This window comes from Pteropus medius, unplaced genomic scaffold, assembly GCF_902729225.1.
Source record: "Pteropus medius unplaced genomic scaffold, Ma_sr-lr_union100, whole genome shotgun sequence".
NCBI classification, from domain to species: domain Eukaryota; kingdom Metazoa; phylum Chordata; class Mammalia; order Chiroptera; family Pteropodidae; genus Pteropus; species Pteropus medius.
In genome coordinates, this window is record NW_024356249.1 from 18207212 (window position 1) to 18226741 (window position 19530).

The 19530-nt window shown below is 33.8% G+C and overlaps 1 protein-coding gene across 1 annotated transcript in view; it reads right to left on the minus strand.

Annotated features, from left to right (window-relative positions):
• CFTR (CF transmembrane conductance regulator) overlaps positions 1–19530 on the minus strand; it is a 155010-nt gene that overhangs the window by 79125 nt on the left and 56355 nt on the right. The window contains exon 11 of the mRNA XM_039860787.1: positions 19259–19450. Coding sequence (XP_039716721.1) covers positions 19259–19450 — 192 coding nt within the window. The remainder of the gene's footprint in view (positions 1–19258; positions 19451–19530) is intronic.

The window sequence follows — 19530 nt, forward strand, 5'->3', positions numbered from 1 at the left end:
TGCTTATCTACTATCCAGCCATCTTATCATATTCCCTTATTAATTCTAGCAAACTTTTGTTTTCTGTTTATTTGTTTGCTTTTTGCTTGAATCACTTCAGTTTTTTCAGGTGAACAATTTTTTCATAAACATTTAAAATTATTCCTGTTTAAAGACGAATGGCATTAATTTTTCACCACTTAAAATAATGTTTACTTTGGGATGTTTGGTTAAAAAATTACTATACTTATGAAGTTTCCTTCAATTTTTACTTTGAATAGTTATTAAAAATGACTGCTAAATTATATATAAGACCCTTTTAGCATCTACTGACACAATATTTGGTCAATATAACATATTATATAACAATACGTCAATATAACATATTATATTTTATTTATAGATTTCATTCCTATCATAGATTTATAGATCGCATTCCTATCATAAATTTTGTTTGGTCGTATTTTATTATTTTTATACTATGTTGGAATCTATTTCTTAATGTTTTCTTTATAATGTTTTATTTAAATATCTATCTAATAAGGATAACTAACTATAGTTTTCTTTATTATAATTTTTTTCAGATTTCAGTACTAAGACTATTCTGGCTTTAGAAAATTAATTGAAGAGCTTTCAACCTTTTTCTATAGTTTGGTATAGTTTAAATAACATAGGAAATGTTATTTAAATTCAACTACAAAAGCATCTAGAGATAGTGCCTTTTTAAAGTAGGTAACGCTCTCCTTTTGATATGAAGGAGAAATTGAGACCTTTCCAGACATACAAAGCTTGAGGGAATTCTCCACCACGAGGCCTGCACTACAGGAAATACTGAAAGGGGTCAGCTCACCTAAAACAAAATGACAAAAAATAAAATTTAAAAATATTTAATTAGGAGTAAAGTGACTATCAGGCAAATAGAAGCAGAAGAGTACAAGCCTTACTAAGAACAGAGCGTTATAAGCTTAAACATTAAGAAAAGAATCGTTATAACAAGATAGTAACATACATAGAGACAAACTGAGATAATAATGACTGAAAAGGGGAGGATTCGAAGATCCAAATTCACAAAAGGAAATGGAGATAAGGCACGCACAGAAGAAAATGGATGACTGTGTGTGTGTGTGTGTGTGTGTGTGTACACACAAATATGTAAATATATCCTTTACATATTTGTAATGGTAACCACACACCAAAGATTCAGAACTGAAGTATACAACATAAAAAAAGAATGACCAGGGGGAAAACCCACAAAAGCCAACCAAAATAAAGAAAACAGAAACACGAGGACAAGGAAGCAATGGAAACACCGAGCTACCGGAAAGCAAAAGATAAAATGGCTATTAGAAGACCTCAAATTTCAATAATCACCCTAAATGTAAATAGACTGAACTTACCAATAAAAAGGCACAGAGTTGCAGAATGGATAAAAAAACAAAACCCAACCATATACTGTCTCCAGAAGACACATCAGCTCCAAAGACAAACATAGACTCAAAGTGAAAGGATGGAAAATGATATTTCAAGCAAACGGCATTCAGAAAAAAGCAGAAGTAGCTGTACTAATATCATACGAAATAGACTTCAAAATCAAAAAGGTAAAGAAAGATACTGAGGGACACTTCATAATGATAAAGAGAATCATGCACCGAGGACATAATACTTATTAATATCTATGCTCCCAATCAGGGAGCTCCGAAATATGTAAAGCAATTACTAACAGAACTAAAAGGAGAAACAGAACAAAACACTATCGCAGTAGGGGACCTAAATACTCCACTGTTGGATATGGACAGATCATCTAAATAGAAAATCAATAAAGAAATAACATATTTAAATGACACATTACACCAACTGGACATAATTGACATTTACAGAGCCTTCCATCCCAGAATAGCTGCTTATACATTCTTCTCTAGTGCACATGGAACATTCTCAAGAATTGACCACGTACTGGGACACAGAGATAGCCTCAACAAATATAAGAGGATTGAAATCATATCAACCATATTATCTGATCATAATGCTTTGAAACTAGAGATCAACTGCAAAAAGAAAGCAGGAAGAACCACAAATACATGGCGATTAAACAACATGCTACTGAAGAATAACTGGGTCAGGAAAGAAATAAAAACAGAGATCAAGAGATACAAAGAAACAAATAATAATGATAGTACAACATATCAAAACTTTTAGGACATGGCAAAAGTGGTCATAAGAGGAAAGTTCATATCATTATAGCTCTACTTCTAAAAACAAGAATGAGCCAAAAGAAACAGAATGCTTCAGTTTAAAAAAAAAAAACAACAGAATGCTTCAGTTTAAAAAAAAAAAAACAACCTAGAAAAGGAAGAACAAATGAAGTTAAAGTCAGCAGAAAGAAAGAAATAATCAAAATTAGAGCAGGAATAAATGAAATTGAAAACAAAACAAAAAAATAGAAAAAGTAAATGGAACAAAGAGCTTGTTCTTTGAGAAAGTTAATAAAATTGACAAACCACTGGCTAGCCTCACTAAAGAAAAACAAAAAAGGACACAAATGAACAAATCAGGTATGGAAGAGGGGAAATTATGACAGACAGTGCAGAAATACAAAGGATCATACAAGAATACTATGAAAAAGTATACAACACCAAATTTAATAACCTAGAAGAAATGGACCAGTACTTAGAAAAATACAACCTTCTTGAATCAAGAACTGGAAAATCTAAATAGACCAATCAGCAGTATAAAAATTGAAACAATCATCAAAAACCTACCAAAAAGCAAAGTCCAGGACCAGGTGGCTTCACCAGTGAATTCTACCAAACATTCAAAGAAGATTTCATACCTATTCTCCTCAAACTCATCCAAAAAATTGAAGAGGAAGCAGTACTTCCCAACTCATTTTATGAGGCCAATATTATCCTGATATGAAAATCTGGGAAGGATAATGCACACACAAAAAAACTACAGACCTATATTTCTCATGAACACAGATGCAAAAATCCTAAATAAGATACTAGCAAACCAAATACAACAATATATTAGAAAGATTATACACCATGATCAAGTGGGCTTCATCCCAAAGGCAAAGGGAGGTTCAACATACACAAATCAATTAATGTGATACACCACATAAACAAATTAACAAATAAGAATCATATGACCATATCAATAGATGCAGAAAAAGCCTTTGGCAAGACACAACATCCATTTATGAACAAAACACTTAACAAAATCTGTATAGAAGGAAAGTACCTTAATATAATAAAAGACATCTATGACAAACCCTCAGCCAACATTATACTTAATGGTGAAAAACTAAAAACTTTCCCTCTAAGATCAAGAACAAGGCAAGGCTGTCCACTATCGCCACTCTCATTCAATATAACATTGGCGGTCCTAGCAAGTGCAATCAGACAAGAGAAAGATATAAAAGGCATGCAGATAGGAAACGAAGAAGTCAAACTGTCACTATTTGCAGATGACATGATTCTCTATATAGAAAACCCTAAAGACTCCACAAAAACACTACTAGAAACAATAAGCGAATACAGTAAAATCTCTGGAAACAAAATCAACATTCAAAAATCCATAGCATTCCTATACTCTAATAATGAAGTGTCAGAAAAAGAAGTGGAAAAAATAATTGCTTTTGCAACTGCAACAAAAAGAATAAAATACCTAGGAATATCTAATGAAACATGCGAAGGACCTAAATGAAAACTACAAGACCCTATTAAAAGAAATCGAAGATGATAGAAAGAAATGGAAAGATATTCCGTGTTCTTGGATTGGAAGAATCAACATAGTTAAAATGACCACATTACCTTAAGCATTATACAGATTTAATGCAATCTCCATCAAAATCCAATCGGCATTTTTTAAAGAAATAGAACAACAAAAAAAAATCATCAGATTTGTATGGAAGCACAAAAGATCCCAAATTGCCAAAGCCATCCTGAGAAAAAAGAACGAGGCTGGAGGCATCACTCTGTCTGACTTCAAATTATACTACAAAGCAACAGTAATCAAAACGGCATGGTATTTGCAGCAAAACAGACATACAGACCCGTGGAACAGAATCAAGAGTCCAGAAGTAAACCCATATTTATATAGGCAAATAATTTTTGACAAAAAAGCCAAAAACATACAGTGGAGAAAGGAAAGCCTCTTCAATAAATGGTGCTGGGAAAACTGGAAGGCCATCTGCAAAAGAATGAAACTAGACTTGTTGTCTATCACCACACACCAAAATTAACTCAAAATGGATTTAGGACCTGAATATAAGACTTGAAACAATAAAATGCATAGAAGAAACCATAGGAACTGAACTCAAGGACCTTGGACTTTAAGAGGATTTTATGAATTTGACCTCAAAAGCAAGGGAAATAAATGCTAAAATAAATGAATGGGACTATATCGAACTAAAAAGCTTGCTCAGCAAAAGAAATCGTCAATAAGGTAAAGAGACAACCATCCGAATGGGAAAATATATTTGCAAGTAACACCTCCAATAAGGGCCTAATATCCAAAATATACAAAGAACTCATACAACTCAATAACTACAAAAAAGCAAGTGATCCAATCAAAAAATGGGCAGAGGACCTGAACACTCTCCCTAGAGGACAAACAAATGGCCGACAAATATATGAAAAGATGCTCAACATTGCTAACTATTAGGGAAATGTAAATCAAAACCACAATGAGATACCATCTCATACCTGTTAGAATAGCTATAATCAAGAGGACAAATAATAACAAATGTTGGAGAGGATGTGGATAAAAAGGAACCCTCATACGCTGCTGGTGGGACTGCAAATTGGTACAGCCACTAAGGAAAACAGTATGGAGGTTCCTCAAAAACTAAGAATTGATCTACTATATGAAAGACTTGAAAACCCATATATAAAAAAGATATTTACACACTGATGTTCATAGCATTATTCTCAGTGGCCAGGACATGGAAGTAACCAAAGTGTCCTATGATAAATGATTGGCTAAAGAATCTGTGGTACATATATACAATGGAATATTACTCAGCCATAAGAAGAGATGAAATATTAACATTTGTGAGCACGTAATCATGCTAAGTGAAATAAGCCAGACAAAAAAAGTTGAAAATCACATGATATAACTTACATGTGGGATATAAACCTAAAAGCAACAAATGAACAGGACAAACAAACAGAGACTCATGGACATGGACTATAGACTAGTGGTTACCAGAGGGTAGGGGGTGGGGAGAAGGGATAGGTAGACGGTTAAAGGGGGTCAAATATAGGGGGATAGGGGAGGGTGAAGTGAGTAAATGGGATCAAATATATGATAGCTGAAGGGAAGTGGACTTTGGGTGGTAAACACACAATAGAATATACAGATGTCCAATTATAATGTACATCTGAAAGTTATATGATTGTATTAACCAATGTTATCCCAATAAACTTAAAAAATCTTTTAAAAAATTATCTTATAGTGTACTATAAGTGCATAAAGTTCTTGGCACATTCCTAAAAGTTGCTTTACTTCACTAACACTTTTTTCCTAAATGAATTATTCATGATTATCAAAGAATACAAGACACCTAAAGTTTGTTAGCAGAGCCCCAAGATATGGGTTATTTATCATTTAAATATCACAGCAAACCTCTAAATAAAATATTATTCAGAAAAAAAATTCAGGAAATTTTATCTGTTGCTGCCTCCACACACAAAAAAAAATCACATAAAATATTCGAAATATAGATATACTTTTGCGATTATCTAGTCATTTATACTTTCTGATTATCTGCTGTTATGGATAATCAAGAACTTGTTCAGGGACGTAAAGTTAAGCAGAGGGAATATTGTCAATAATATTGTATGTATGATGCCAGGGGGGTACTAGACTAATTGGGCAGATCGCTTCGTAAATTATGTAAATATCTAACCACTATGCTGTACACCTGAAACTAATATAAAATAATATTGAAAGTGAACTCCAATTGAAAAATTAAAATTAAAAAGAGAAAAAAGAAAAAAATAATAAAGTAGTTGACAATCACCTACACAATGGTAATGTGTCTTATTTGACGTTTTTATGCTTCTTTCTTCAATTTTGGTCATTTGTATTTTGCTGGTAAATTATCTAGTTCATCCAGCTTTTTGTTTTTTAGGTTTTTAATTTTGGATAGCAGTTGTGATAAACTCTGGTTAGATAAATTTGGAAAACGAAGCACTATTTTACAACCATTAAAATATTATTGAGGATAAAGTCTTATTACTTAAAACAGCTTCAACTTCCTATCGATTTAGATCTTTTTCAAGTAATTCTGAAGATCTCTCCTTTTAAGCTAAGATAGTATTAAACATGAAATGACTTTATTAGGGGAATATTTGTGTAAAAAAAAATAGGGAAGGAGGCAGGGTAGGCTGGGAGGGTTGTCAGACTTCAGTGCAAGTCCAGCCCTGAGTAAAGGATAGCAGGGCAGAAAGTTGGATGGAAGGACAACAGACCATTTTGCAGTCTAAGTCCAAGCGAGTTTTGAAAAGTCATCTGGGAGTCTCTGAACGAAAATTAGTTAATAAATAAGTCCTGTGTCTTCCAAACACAAATCTGTATCCCTGCCACACTCAGTCATTTATGGGAAGCAGCCTGTGGAAGGAGCAGTCTCAAGACAAACTCAGTGAGTGTAGGATTTCAACGCATAGTAACTGGGGCTCTTGTTCAGTTGTAATCTCTACAACAGGGTCTATAAGACACATCTTACAGCCACCACAACACCTCACCACTCCCACCACCAAAATTGGTAAAGGATATCAAGTCAGAATGGCTAACAAACATGAAAATATGTATAATCTCACCAGCAATCAGGGAAATGTAAATTAGAAAAATAGAGATGGCTTTTAATAAGTTAGAATGGCAAAAATTAAAGTCTCTGTCAACAACAAGAGCTTTCAAAAATGTGAGTCAATGGAAACTGTCTAAGTGGCTAGTGGTAGTGTAAATCAATATAACTACCTTAAAGTACAATTTGGTAGTGTGTAGTAAAATTGGAAATGTGCATATATATCCTAAGGTACCACAATTCAACTGCTAGATATCTACATCAGAGAAACTCTTACATATATGCAAGGAGAAATATTCAAAGATATTCATTGCAGTATTGAGTAAAATCTTAGAACAATCTAAATGTACATCAGTAGCAAAATGAGTAAATAGAATGACATTTAAGTACAATACAGAAATTTAAAAAAATAAAATAAATTTCTGCATACAACTAGCATAGCTAGACCTCAAAAAGGTAATAGGAGCAAAGAAAGCAAGTTGAAGAATGATGTGTATAAAGTATACAGTTATGTACATTTTAAAGCTATGAAAACATTACCATTAAATATTGTTTATAGATAAGTATATGTATATATAGGTGTAAATTCATTTAAATGGATTGGAAAAGTACATTATCACATAGTGATTGCCTGAAGCTTGGTGTTTTGTGGAAGAATGATGGTGAGAAGGATTTGGTGAAATGTTCTACTTAAAATTTGTCTAAGTCCTTAATGATGCAGTTAAGAACACAGGGATGTTGTCATATGAATGTTCCTATCTAGAATAGACACTAGTGAGACAGATTACCTTTTAAAAAGCATGAAAATAAAAGATTCCTGCATCTGAAAAGATTTGATATTCTGAGCCAATGTATTTGGCCTCCTGTTCTGGACTGAAACCACTTAAGAAAAAAAAAGAAAAAAAATGTGCAAATTTGGATAATTTACAAGTATCTCAAAGATTGTAATTAATAGAGAGAGAGCTGCTGAGGCTGAAATGAAACAAAATAGTGGGGGCAGACAAAGAGAATTGTGAATAAGCCCATTATTTTAAGATCAAATGCATTAGTAATACCAATATCCTGCTGCTAATGTGAGTGATCGTTCTGATTACCTAGTTTATTGTGCATTTATAGATTTCTTTATTAGTGTTTGGCTTTTCCTATTTGACTTAACATAAAACACTTTGTATTGTATACACTGTTAAACATTTATCTTTGCTGATTACTAAGGGCACTCAAATCTGGTAATATATTTATCTTAAGGGTGTTGGTTTTCAGCCTTCACAGATTTTTCCTTCTGTGAAAATTATAATTTAAAACAAAATTATACCGCTTGGTGCTCATGAGTTTAAAAAGCAGCCTAAGAGGATGAGCTGCTTAGAGAAGTCTTGCACACAGAGATAAATTCTATTTCTCTTCCCTCACACTGCAGCTTCTCGTGAGTTCCCTTGGAGTCATTCATAAAAATTGTTGGAAGAAATCATTCAGTGGAATTCAGATGGTGGGCATGAATTGATATTTTACATAAAAATTAACTACTGAGGTTTTTTCTTAAAGCCTAAGTCTTATATTGTGGTGATCATTTCACATCTGGAAGGATAACGTTATATGTCAATTATACCTCAATAAAAAAAAAAAAACACCTGGCTTAAAATAAATCAAATATAAACTTATAAAAATTGTGATCAACTAATATTCTTGTTGAAGGAGACCCTGAAAAACCTTTCTTTGAAACCATTCTACACTGCCATTTCAATTTTTAATAATTTTCTCAGCACAGCTTATCTACAGATAAAATCAAGTTATCTGGATCATTGGTTCTCAAAGTGTAGTCCCTAGACCAATTACTTCAATTATTTCACATGGGGTGTGTGTTAAAAAAATGCCCTATCTATTCTTACTTGAAAGAACTAGGGCAGAGCTCAGGAATCTGCATTTTAACCTGTAATTATTATGCCCACTCAGACTCGTTCTTTGGCTAACTTCTTTTTATAATATGCTGGTCAGAAGGGCAAATGTTAACTTAGAAAGATTCTGTGCCTACAATACATTACATCTATTTGAGATTGTAAAGCACTTGAAAATACTTAGATAAAGAGTACTAGAGAGGACCAAAGTAATATTATAAAAAGTGTGCAATAAAGATTAATTTATTTTATTATTAAGACGTGTATAATATACCCATGTGATGTACATACTTTTTGCACAAATGTTTATCATTTTACTTTTTTAAAATGCACCTAACTTCATCACCCTGATGTTATTCAACATAGTAAGGCAGACAAACAGGGGTTGTTAAAGAGTAATTGCTAATATAAAGCTCATTAATTTGGACTTGAACATATAACAAAAGAATGATATAAGGTACTATTACGTTGAGAGAACTTTAAAGGGTGGAGTGTTACATTTAATGGTTCTGTGTGATTTTGCAATATTTGTCGATTACATTTGAGCTTTCTGTGACTTTGTAGATAGGAAAATACCATAAACCTTGTTTTATGGCTGCCTTATCACTCTTTAGGACAACCTTGACAATATAGCTGCCTGTGGTAAGAGAGGAGAGTAAGACGTTTGGGCTGAGGTGAGGTGAACTTTAGAAGTAACGCCATTGAATAAAGCATATTTTTAACAGTGGGTCATTGGACAGTTAGAGCCATTGTTATTAAGTTTAATAATTACTAAACACTTGTATTGTGCTTTATGCACAAGGAAAATGGCCAAGAAGGAGGGAAGAGAAAAGACGTATTGCTGTAACAGAGGGAAGGGGTAGGGAGAAAAAAGGAAAGAAAGGAGAGAATATGAGAAAACCAAGAGAATACTGGAAAGAGAGAGAAAGAATGAATTAACCATTTTTTGCACTTAGCTGTTGTAAATGTGGATATATTATCTTGAAAGTTCTGTGTACATCTTTATGATAAATATCAACAGAGGTTAATTTCTACAGCAGAAAAGATACATGAATGAATTCATAAATTAAAAATTCTAGTTCTGTTTATTAGGAAAGATAACTTGTTGACCTAAGTCAAACTTGATTATAAATAGCTGTACACAGAAATATTGATTAAAGATTAATCCTTGCTAGAAAGCATAAGAAGTGAGAACTTATTGTCAACTTGAAAAATTAAAGCTCTGAGTTCCTTCACTGAACTGTGGTACTGACAAAACTTTTAGCAGAAAGCTTAAATTCCAATATAGTTTTATAGGACCCAACAAAAGTACAAAAAGCACTATTAGAATGATTTAATACTTTTAGTGCCAATATTAAACTACTGTTTAATGTTCATATATATATACACACAAACATATGGTTTTACATATGAACTTGTGAGTACATTATTCTGTTAATATCCCTATGCCTCTTTAGTGTTTATTTCTGTATGTATGTAGGTCTCTATTTGTATGTGAAAACTAAATTGAGCATTTCTAAAGGAAGAACTGTAAATGCAATAATTTAAGGTGGATTTGGGTAAATGTTCCCAAAGAACGAAACTCAAAAAAACTTGAAAAAAAGAAGAATCTTACTTATCTATTCTGGCTTGACATTACACTCATTCAACTATGGATTTCTGGACTCCAGATTTTAAATTCTCTGAAATAACCATTAAAAAATCCTAGTTTTTAAAAGCTCACTAGATGATTTTGATTCAGTCAGTCAAAGAATTGGCATTTAGGAAGCTACTAATTCCTTAACTATCTCTTCTAGGTCTACCCACCCAAGATGCTGGGAGAAATCCAATCCGTGAAAAAGCGCTTTGTTCTCAGTACTCCCCTTGGCACATACTGAGTTATCTTGTAGTCGATCTTGTTCTGGAGTTCCTAACATATCCCCAGGCCCTTCATAACTACTTTTCCTGCTTTGCAATTCACTTCCTTAGGAGAGGGGCTTTGACACTCATTCACACATTACCTTATGTCCTGCAAGAGCTGACTTTGGAACACCGGCTTCTCAACATGCCCTGAGTGGTCCTCCCCTGTGCTGACTGCCCACCCACTTGAACTTCCTTATTTTAAATTTGAGGTTATGAGGCCTGAAGAAGAGATTCTGCCGCAAGAGGACAGAAAAAGGAAAAGAAAATCTGGGAGATCTTGGAATAAATTTCCTGACTTATTTAAATTTTACGTATGTTATATAAATGGCTTCTCTAAGATATATTTATTTAGGATTGTGGTAGCTTGATATACTATTTACATGAAAAGAAATATTCTGCAAATACTTTTCAAAACTGTCATAGAATTCTCAGTGTCATTAGTTCGCAAGTCTTTGTTATCTTCTGCTCTATAAATAGCATATTATTACCTTGATGGTTTAAATAACACTTACAATCATAGTAAGATTAACTAGCCTGAAGTTTTAACTTAAAGTCAGCAATGTTCAATGAATAAGTCATTAGAGTCTGTCTAGTCATTAGTTTCTTTTCTAATAGGCAACAACTCTAAGTATATAGCAAAAAAGATAAAGAGTAGAAAGATTTGGACTCTTCCACTGGTCCCATCAATTGTGAGACATGTGATCTTAAACAAGTCTCTTAAACTTTCACCTCTTATTCTTTAAAGTGTGACTATTTCATGAACTTCTAACCACAACACCTCCGTTATCCCACTCCAGTTTGCACTAGATGAATCTACCCAAAATAGAGTTTGATTATGGCACTTCCCCAATAAAGAAAAGCTACTGAGGACCCATTTGCTCTCTTCCTAGGGTATTTCCTGGGCTCCCACTTAGCACATTTCTCTGACTCCGCTGTGGCTAGAACACTGTATGAGGATTCAATTTCACCAGTTATGTGAAACATGGGAGTGAAGTGGGGCACTTCTGCCTTTCTGCATCTTTTGACTATTTTTTTTTTCATTGCTGGCAAGTAGGGAGACAGAAACTATGATCTTACTGTCCTCCTAGTTCAGCTCTCACCATACACCCCTTCCTTTCCAGACCCCAGCCTTCCTGCACTACCTCAAGCTCCCCCAAAAGTACAATGTTGTCTCTCAGCTACAGACTCATTTCATCTCCACCCCAGCCACATGGAACTGAATGTAGCTCCTCAAATATACAGTGTTCTCTTTTGGCTCCAAGCCTTATACATTCTGTTCTCCTTCTGGAATGTTCTTCCTGTTCTTCACTCAAATGACTCCTACTCATCCATCATCTCTCACCTTAGATGTCACTCCCTCCAGGGTTACCTTGCCTGACCTTCTAAGGCCAGATTAAGTGCTACTTCTCTGTACTCTTATAAGAATCCTATATTAATCAATATCATAGAACTTATCGGACTGCACTATTTTACTTGTTCATCCCCACTAGAATGAAAGCTCCTTGAGGACAGGGATTTTGCCTTGTTTATCAATAATTCCCAGAGTTTAGTGCAGTCCCTAGTTCAATGTTTGCGCTCACAAACATTTATTAAATGAATATATTCATATGCCTTTTAACCAAATATATCTGTAAGTCAGAAATTCATTGCAGACAGGGACCTTTCTTTTATTTGCAGACAGCACACAGAGTGCCTAACACAGCACTGTGTCCATAGTAGGAACTTAATAAATATCTGTTGGCATCAATTTTTAAATTTATTAAATTTGAATCAAGAGTAACTAAACCTTCTAAATAAAAATTAGGTATTATAGGGTTCTGCAACATATTAATGATAACACCATTTCAAGGGCTACTTTGTCTAGAGAACACTTACACCCAGAATTTTTAGAATAACAAAGTACCTCTTCCTGGAAAGGTCTTTATAACATTATTAAGTTTTGAGGTTCTATTGAAGATCTAAGGTTCTATTAAAACAGAAGTATAAAAATCTTCTCTTGATCTTGTTTAGTTAGCCACTGCTACAAAAATGGAACAGTCCAAGAGTACAGGGTCTAGAATCCCCATTCTTCAGGAGGGATGAAAAATCATGCATATACGTAATGATAAAGCATGGCTTTTACCTTTGGAAAACTTAATGATTCTTGTTTGTTTGTTTTTAAATATGAAGGCTGAAGTCAAACATCTTAATTTAATTATCCATGACATAGCTGGGTCCCAGATCATTATAATTAAATTTTTATACTACTGTTGACATGCCCAAATCTTACTAAGGACAGTCTTAGGGTGGCGATTTTAGTTTTAGAGATGTAAGAACTCTATCATTAGCTCCATTTCACACCTTTAGTTCACACTTTTAGAATTCAGCACATTTTCCTTTTTCCTGCAAACTCTAGGCAAAGTTGTCACTAGATAACTAGAAAGTGAGAATTCAATGCACCAATGTGTGCAAAGTACTTAGCACAGCAGTGCTGACATGTGCTCTCTCAATAGAGGCTAGCTAGTATTTATTTTTAAGTTCCAGGCCTCAAATGAAGTGAAGTAACAATTTCATTCAGGAAATGCTATGCCATTTCTGTTTGGTTCCAGTTCAATACTTTTATAAAATAAATATACTTGTTTCATATTACAGTAAATAAATGGCAGTGCTTTCAAACTTACTTAATTACCTATTGGTAAAAAATTACAGGTGGTGCCAGGTACAGTCACTTAGTGTGGTTTCTTCTGGTTGAAGGGACATAGTTCAATGTGTTTCAAATATCTGTTTTAGAGGTCCATTATGTCTTGGGTACTGCTGAAGGCAAACGTTAATTCCTATGGCACTTATAGGAATTTACCAACCTCCCAACTAAACATTCCTGAATTCTCCTGCGATGGTGGATTGATCATCCAAAGGTTAAGCCTCTATTTAGTGCAGGTTAGTTTGGGCCAGATCTGAAAATCCAGAGGTCAGACTTTAATTTAATTACTGTGTGGTATCTGCATGATGGAATTTGTTTTCCATAACAGTCCTTAACTCATTTCTTTGCTTACTTCCCTCACAAGTTTTTCATACTTCTTGCCAATTTCCCTTCCAAGATTTTTCTTTTAGTAACTTCTTGCCAACTTATCTCCCAATTTTTTTCTTCCAGTGACTTAAATATGAAAACTGCCAAGTAGTGGTGAAATAGACAACACAAACAGATTTTACTTTTTCGACTTACACAGTAAATAGTTTTATTACAATGCATATGTAACAGCTGTCGTGACAAATACTTAGTGTAACCATCTTGCGGTTACACAAAAGGATCTCAATGACTTTGTGGAAACCAATTACATATCTTAAGCCCCTGGCTCACATCCCCCACCCCACCTTCCACCATGCACTATTATAAAGCAAATTACTTCTCCAAACCCAGGTACTTCTACAAAAGAATGAGTCACTGAATAAGGACAGTCCAATTACTCGTTCCCCAAACACTGGCCTGCCTAGAATTCGCATGCTGTCAGCTGCGGGCCTGTGTGGTAAGATAAAGTATTGGTGAAGTGCAAATTAGGTGGTCTTCTAGGAATTAAAAAAGGCAAGAGAACAGTGAGGCATGTCACTCTTTTAATAACGAAATATGATTATAATCCCCTTAAGAGATAAGTAAGTTAATGAGAGCCCAAATATATTGATTCCTCCTTTTAAGCTAGCAAAGTCTCCCACGCTAGATACAAAAATTACAAACATTTAGGTAGTTTAGGTACATGGAAAGAAAAAATGGGAGGGTAAGTTATTGGGCACAGGGATACAAAATGGTATTTAAAAAATAATTATCAATTTTCCTAGAAGTCCATTCTGCTATAATCTAGATCCAAAGTAAGATATATAAGACATGGAGATGTTCTTAAAAGAGGAGGCCTGAAGATGAAGAATCTGAACATTTTTTTACTCATTTGTGTCTGTACATTACAAGTTATTCTATCAGCATAAAACTCTCTCCATGCCCTTCCTTGTGATAACGTCTTTAAGCTATCCCACTGAGTGAAGAGTTTTCAACAAACTGAAATCAGAAAACTGTGTGAAATATGTTGTTCATGCTTTTTCCTATCTAAGCAAATTTACACCTACCTGCCTACTCCTGTGACATCATTACATACGCGAGTGCTTTGTATATATTAGAGCTGAGTAAAAACACAAAAATGAGGGAGAAAATATTTCATGCTCATCTTTAGTTCCGAGTCTAGATATAGTACATTAAGAAACAGATCAACTTTGGCAGTCAAAATGAAAATAGATTGAGAGTGTTTTCTGAGCAAAATTCTTGCAACCAACATGCCTACTTCAAATTATTTCTGAAACAGTCATCCAGTAAGAATTTATCCTTCTGCATATCAATGTGTTTGGTGGAATATAGCAAAATAATTTTTTTAGAATTGCTATTCTCAAGGAATTTAACATGTAGTTTGTTACATAACAACATATAGGAAACATTCAGCAAAGAGAACAACATATGCTAATGCACTCAACGTACTCACTACATTTGCCAATTTAAAGTACAAGGAATTTAGAAGATGCTGGATGTCTTTGCCTTCATAAGATGACTAGAAAGGCCTAAATCAGTTGCAAAGTTCAGCAGGACAAAAAAGAGCAGGGACTCAGAAATAGTTAGAAATGGAAAGCTAACTGTTTTATCTGATATTTTTAGGAAAAGAAGAAGAGTAAATTGTACATTAAAAAAAGTAGAAGTCATCATTGTTATTAACAATTTTTATTAAAACCCGTCTGGTGGTGTCCTCCACTGGCACTTTGTTAGTGAGACCTCTGATCCTTCTGCCTTGATGAGATGTCTCAGTTCTATGTAATTCATCCCCATGTCCTTATTTCCTAAACCCATAGCATTTCTACCTGTCCCTCTTTCTGACTGCTGCTGTACAAGAAATCCTTAATTCTAAACCAATTTCTCTTCTGTTCTAATTTCTTGAGAAAAAAATTCTTTCCTGAATGCTCATTTTTCCTAATGCCCTTCCTAATAAATGCAAATATTAAGTACATAAATATAAAATTCCTTATATTCTCATAATTCCTCTGCTTAATTTTTGATTCTACTTGTCCATCATGACCTATTACTAAAATAGCTTCCTATTAGTCTCCCTTCTCCTAATCAGAATAGCAAATAGTACTACTACTACTATTGCTAATAATAATAATAATAATAATGTGATGAAGATGATAGCTGTTTTATTAAATACTTCCCATGTGCCAGAAGCATACAGAAAACTCTAATATAGTAGGGAATACGATCCTCATATTGCAGAAGATAAAATTCAGTATTCAGCAAGGTTAAGTAACTTTCTTTAGTAACCCAGCTCTGTCAGATTTCAAAATCTATGTTCTTTCTTCTAGCCCACAAAGCTCTGAATTATGTCCACCTTAATTCTGCTCCTCATATCACAGCCAAAGTGATATATCTAAAGTACAAAGCTAATTAAAGTTCTCCAAGACCAAATTCCTGAATCTGGTACACAAGGCTCCCTCCAGCTTCATTCCTCCCCATTCACTGTCTTCCAGCCACACTGTGGTTCTATCAAGATGCTTGTTGGTTCCCTGTACTAACCAAGAGTTTCACGTCTCATTTCTTCACTCAGACCTGAATGTCCTTCCTTCCCATTTTTACTCATCTTTCAAGGTGTCCATTTTTGGAGAAAGCTTCCCTAAACTCTCTAGGCTAGCTAAAAGCCTTCGACTCGACTTCCAGGTGCTTTGAAAGTACCTCTATTCAAACACTTGCTATATTATATTCTACCCCAACCAACCTATAAGTTCCTTACATATATTCTACCCCAACCAACCTATAAGTTCTTTGAGTGAAGGAATAATAAAGCTTTTGTTTTGTACTCCCCTTGTCCCCACTACAGTGAACAGTGTCTGGCATGAGGCAGTCATATGTTATAGGGTCTGAAAAGGACATAGAAACTGGAATCACCTCCCAACCCCATTGCCACTTTTGGAGTATGGAACCAATGTGCCTTTGTTCCAAACTCTCAGGGTCTTATGCCATCTGTTTTCTTCCACAGAATATTCCAACATTTGTTGACTAGGTCACAAACACCAACTACCATACTTATAAGTGAACAGTTTTATAATTTTCTCTTATAACTATTTTGTCAACATCAAAATTCATACTGATGATTTTTCATGATTCTTTGGTTTCTTGATTCTCATTTATTAACACCAACCTCCCCTTTTCTTCCGCAGTAGTTGCTTACTAACAAGAACTGACTCTCATACACATTATCTTACATCATGCTCTCTAATAGTATTTGCCACCTCAAAAGAAAGTAGAAATGACTTAATAGTTACTGAATAGCTAATCTGCACCAGATGCTGTGTTAGGCACCTTATATTTATCTCATTTACTTATTTCTCAACGACTCAGTGACCATTTTCTCATCAATCTCCCACTTCTTCACATCAACCTAATTTTTTCTTAACTTTATTGGCAGCTCTACTGCTCTTAATCAAAAATTCCTATAAGGCCATAAGTTTCACTCTTGTCACCACTGGAATTCCACAGTGAATCATTCCATCGGAGGATTAGCCTTGTGACTCCTCTGGAAATTATTCCTTACATTAGGCAGATGCAGATTGATTCTCATGCTTCCTCCTTTCATTCCTATAGAAATGCCTTTCTTTTTTACTAGAGTACCAATTACATTCTTTTTGATATATTTCTGTTTCTTACTGGTCCATAAACATCTGAATTACATGGATCTTGTTCTATTTATATTTTCATGAAATTTAACAATTCTCAATAAATGTTTTTAAAATGAAGATTCCTTGCCTTATTCTTGTTTGAAGATTATTTAGGCACAAAAGACCATGTATTGTATGATTTCATTTATATGAAACATCCAAAATAAGAAAATTTAGAGACAGAAAGTTTCATAATGCTAGGTGGGGGAGTTAGATATGAAGACAAAAAAATATATTGCTAATGAGTTTCTTCTAAAAGAGTTGAAGATGTGGTGATAGTTGTACAACCCTGTGAATATACTAAACAGCACTGAATTATACACTTGAAAAATAATTTTAAGGCCATCCATGGAATCAGAAAAAAGGGATAATATGTTCTTCTTATCTTCTTTCCTTCATTATTTTAACAGTTTTGTCAAGATATAATTCACATTCCACACAAACATTCATTAAAACACACGTCACTATACCATGAGCCCTTAGAAGATGGATCGTGTCTTATTCAACTTGGCATTCCCAGGACTTAGCACAATATTCAGAAGTTAGTAAGCACTCATTCCATGAATGAGGGACCTCTAGCTCTGAATTTATTAGTAGTAGTACAACTATGCCAAATTTTGGTTAAATATATTTTTATAGGTTTATTTGGGGGAATCAAACCACCATTATAATATTATTTCTATGGGAAAAGTTATATTCAAAGCAGAAAATAAGCCTATCAAAAACCTCCCAACACCTTTCATCTAATAAACAGAGAAAGTCCATGATTTATCTTGCAAGGCACTACCACTCCTACATCCTAGTCCCCTCCTAGACAAGTATCTGTGTTCTCTGGAAACACTCAGATTTTTTTTTTATAACAAATTTACTGAGTGCTCAGTGTTCCAGCCTTCAGGTTGTGAAATACCATTCCTGGAAGAGGGCTTTTGAGGAATGAAGATTGTCTTCTTCAAGGTGAATCCAATATTTTTTCAGAATATCTTTTATTTTCATTATGTTTTCAGGGTATACGAAAAATAAGAGAATGGATCTTAAAAAAACTACAGCTGAATGAGCCATTTGTATGAGCATACAGTCCTCTTTCATAAAAATTGCAGTTTCCATCTATTCCACTTTTAACCATCTTCTATTTTCCATGCACTATATTTTAAGTTTCCATTTATTCTCATTGTAATTTTTTCTTAATTAAAGGTGACTTAAAGGAATCCACTAGTGTCAAATGCCATTTATTAAAGACAGTGATTTTGAATCAGGTTCACTATTCAGGCAATACTGCTTATAAAACTCATAATGATATATTCTGTGCCCCAACATTTACATCAATAATTATTGAACCCTCCATCATACAATTTATATATAGAATAGCACAAGATCCATATACTGGTTTCACTTGAAATACTTTATATATTTCCAGGTAATTAATCCATTGCCCAATATTGTTATAAAATGAGTCAACGGCATCATTTCATTTTGCCTATGTTTCAGAGAATTATAGTCACCAGAAATTATATAGTTATATGTTAAAGACCAAAGGATAACATATAATCACAATTTTATCTTTGAATCTCTACTGGCAGGTCAATAATCATTCCATTAGGCTATGGTATTATTAAAATTATTAAAATCTTCTTATGGAATTTTGAAGTATGTTTTAAAAAATGCATGTCATATAAATGTCCCTTGAAGACATTTGTCTCACTAATGAGTAAACAAATTCTCAACATTCCATAGAGTTTTTATTCTAAACCAAACAAGTCTATTATTTAAAAAATAAAATATATCTTCTTTATGTTTTTGCAAGTTTCTCAAAGCAGGGGTCATATATTTTCTTAATTGACTTAGTCACAGTACTTTATCCACAGTATATGTAGACAGACTGCTTCCATAATGATCTAAATAATATAATTTGGGTAGTTTGAAGGTCTCATACACAAAATCATAAAGTTTTGACATAATTACTTACTTCTTCTAGTTGGCATGCTTTGATGACACTCTTGTATCTATACTCATCATAGGAAACACCAAAGATAATGTTTTCTTTAATGGTGCCAGGCATGATCCATGAAAACTGAGAGCAGAATGAAATTCTTCCACTGTGCTTAATTTTACCCTCTGAAGGCTCCAGTTCTCCCATAATCATCATCAGAAGTGAAGTCTAGAAATAAAACCATTGTTATTAAGTTAAATCATTTGATCAAATCACTCTAAGGATGTACTTGCCTCCAAATGTCATCC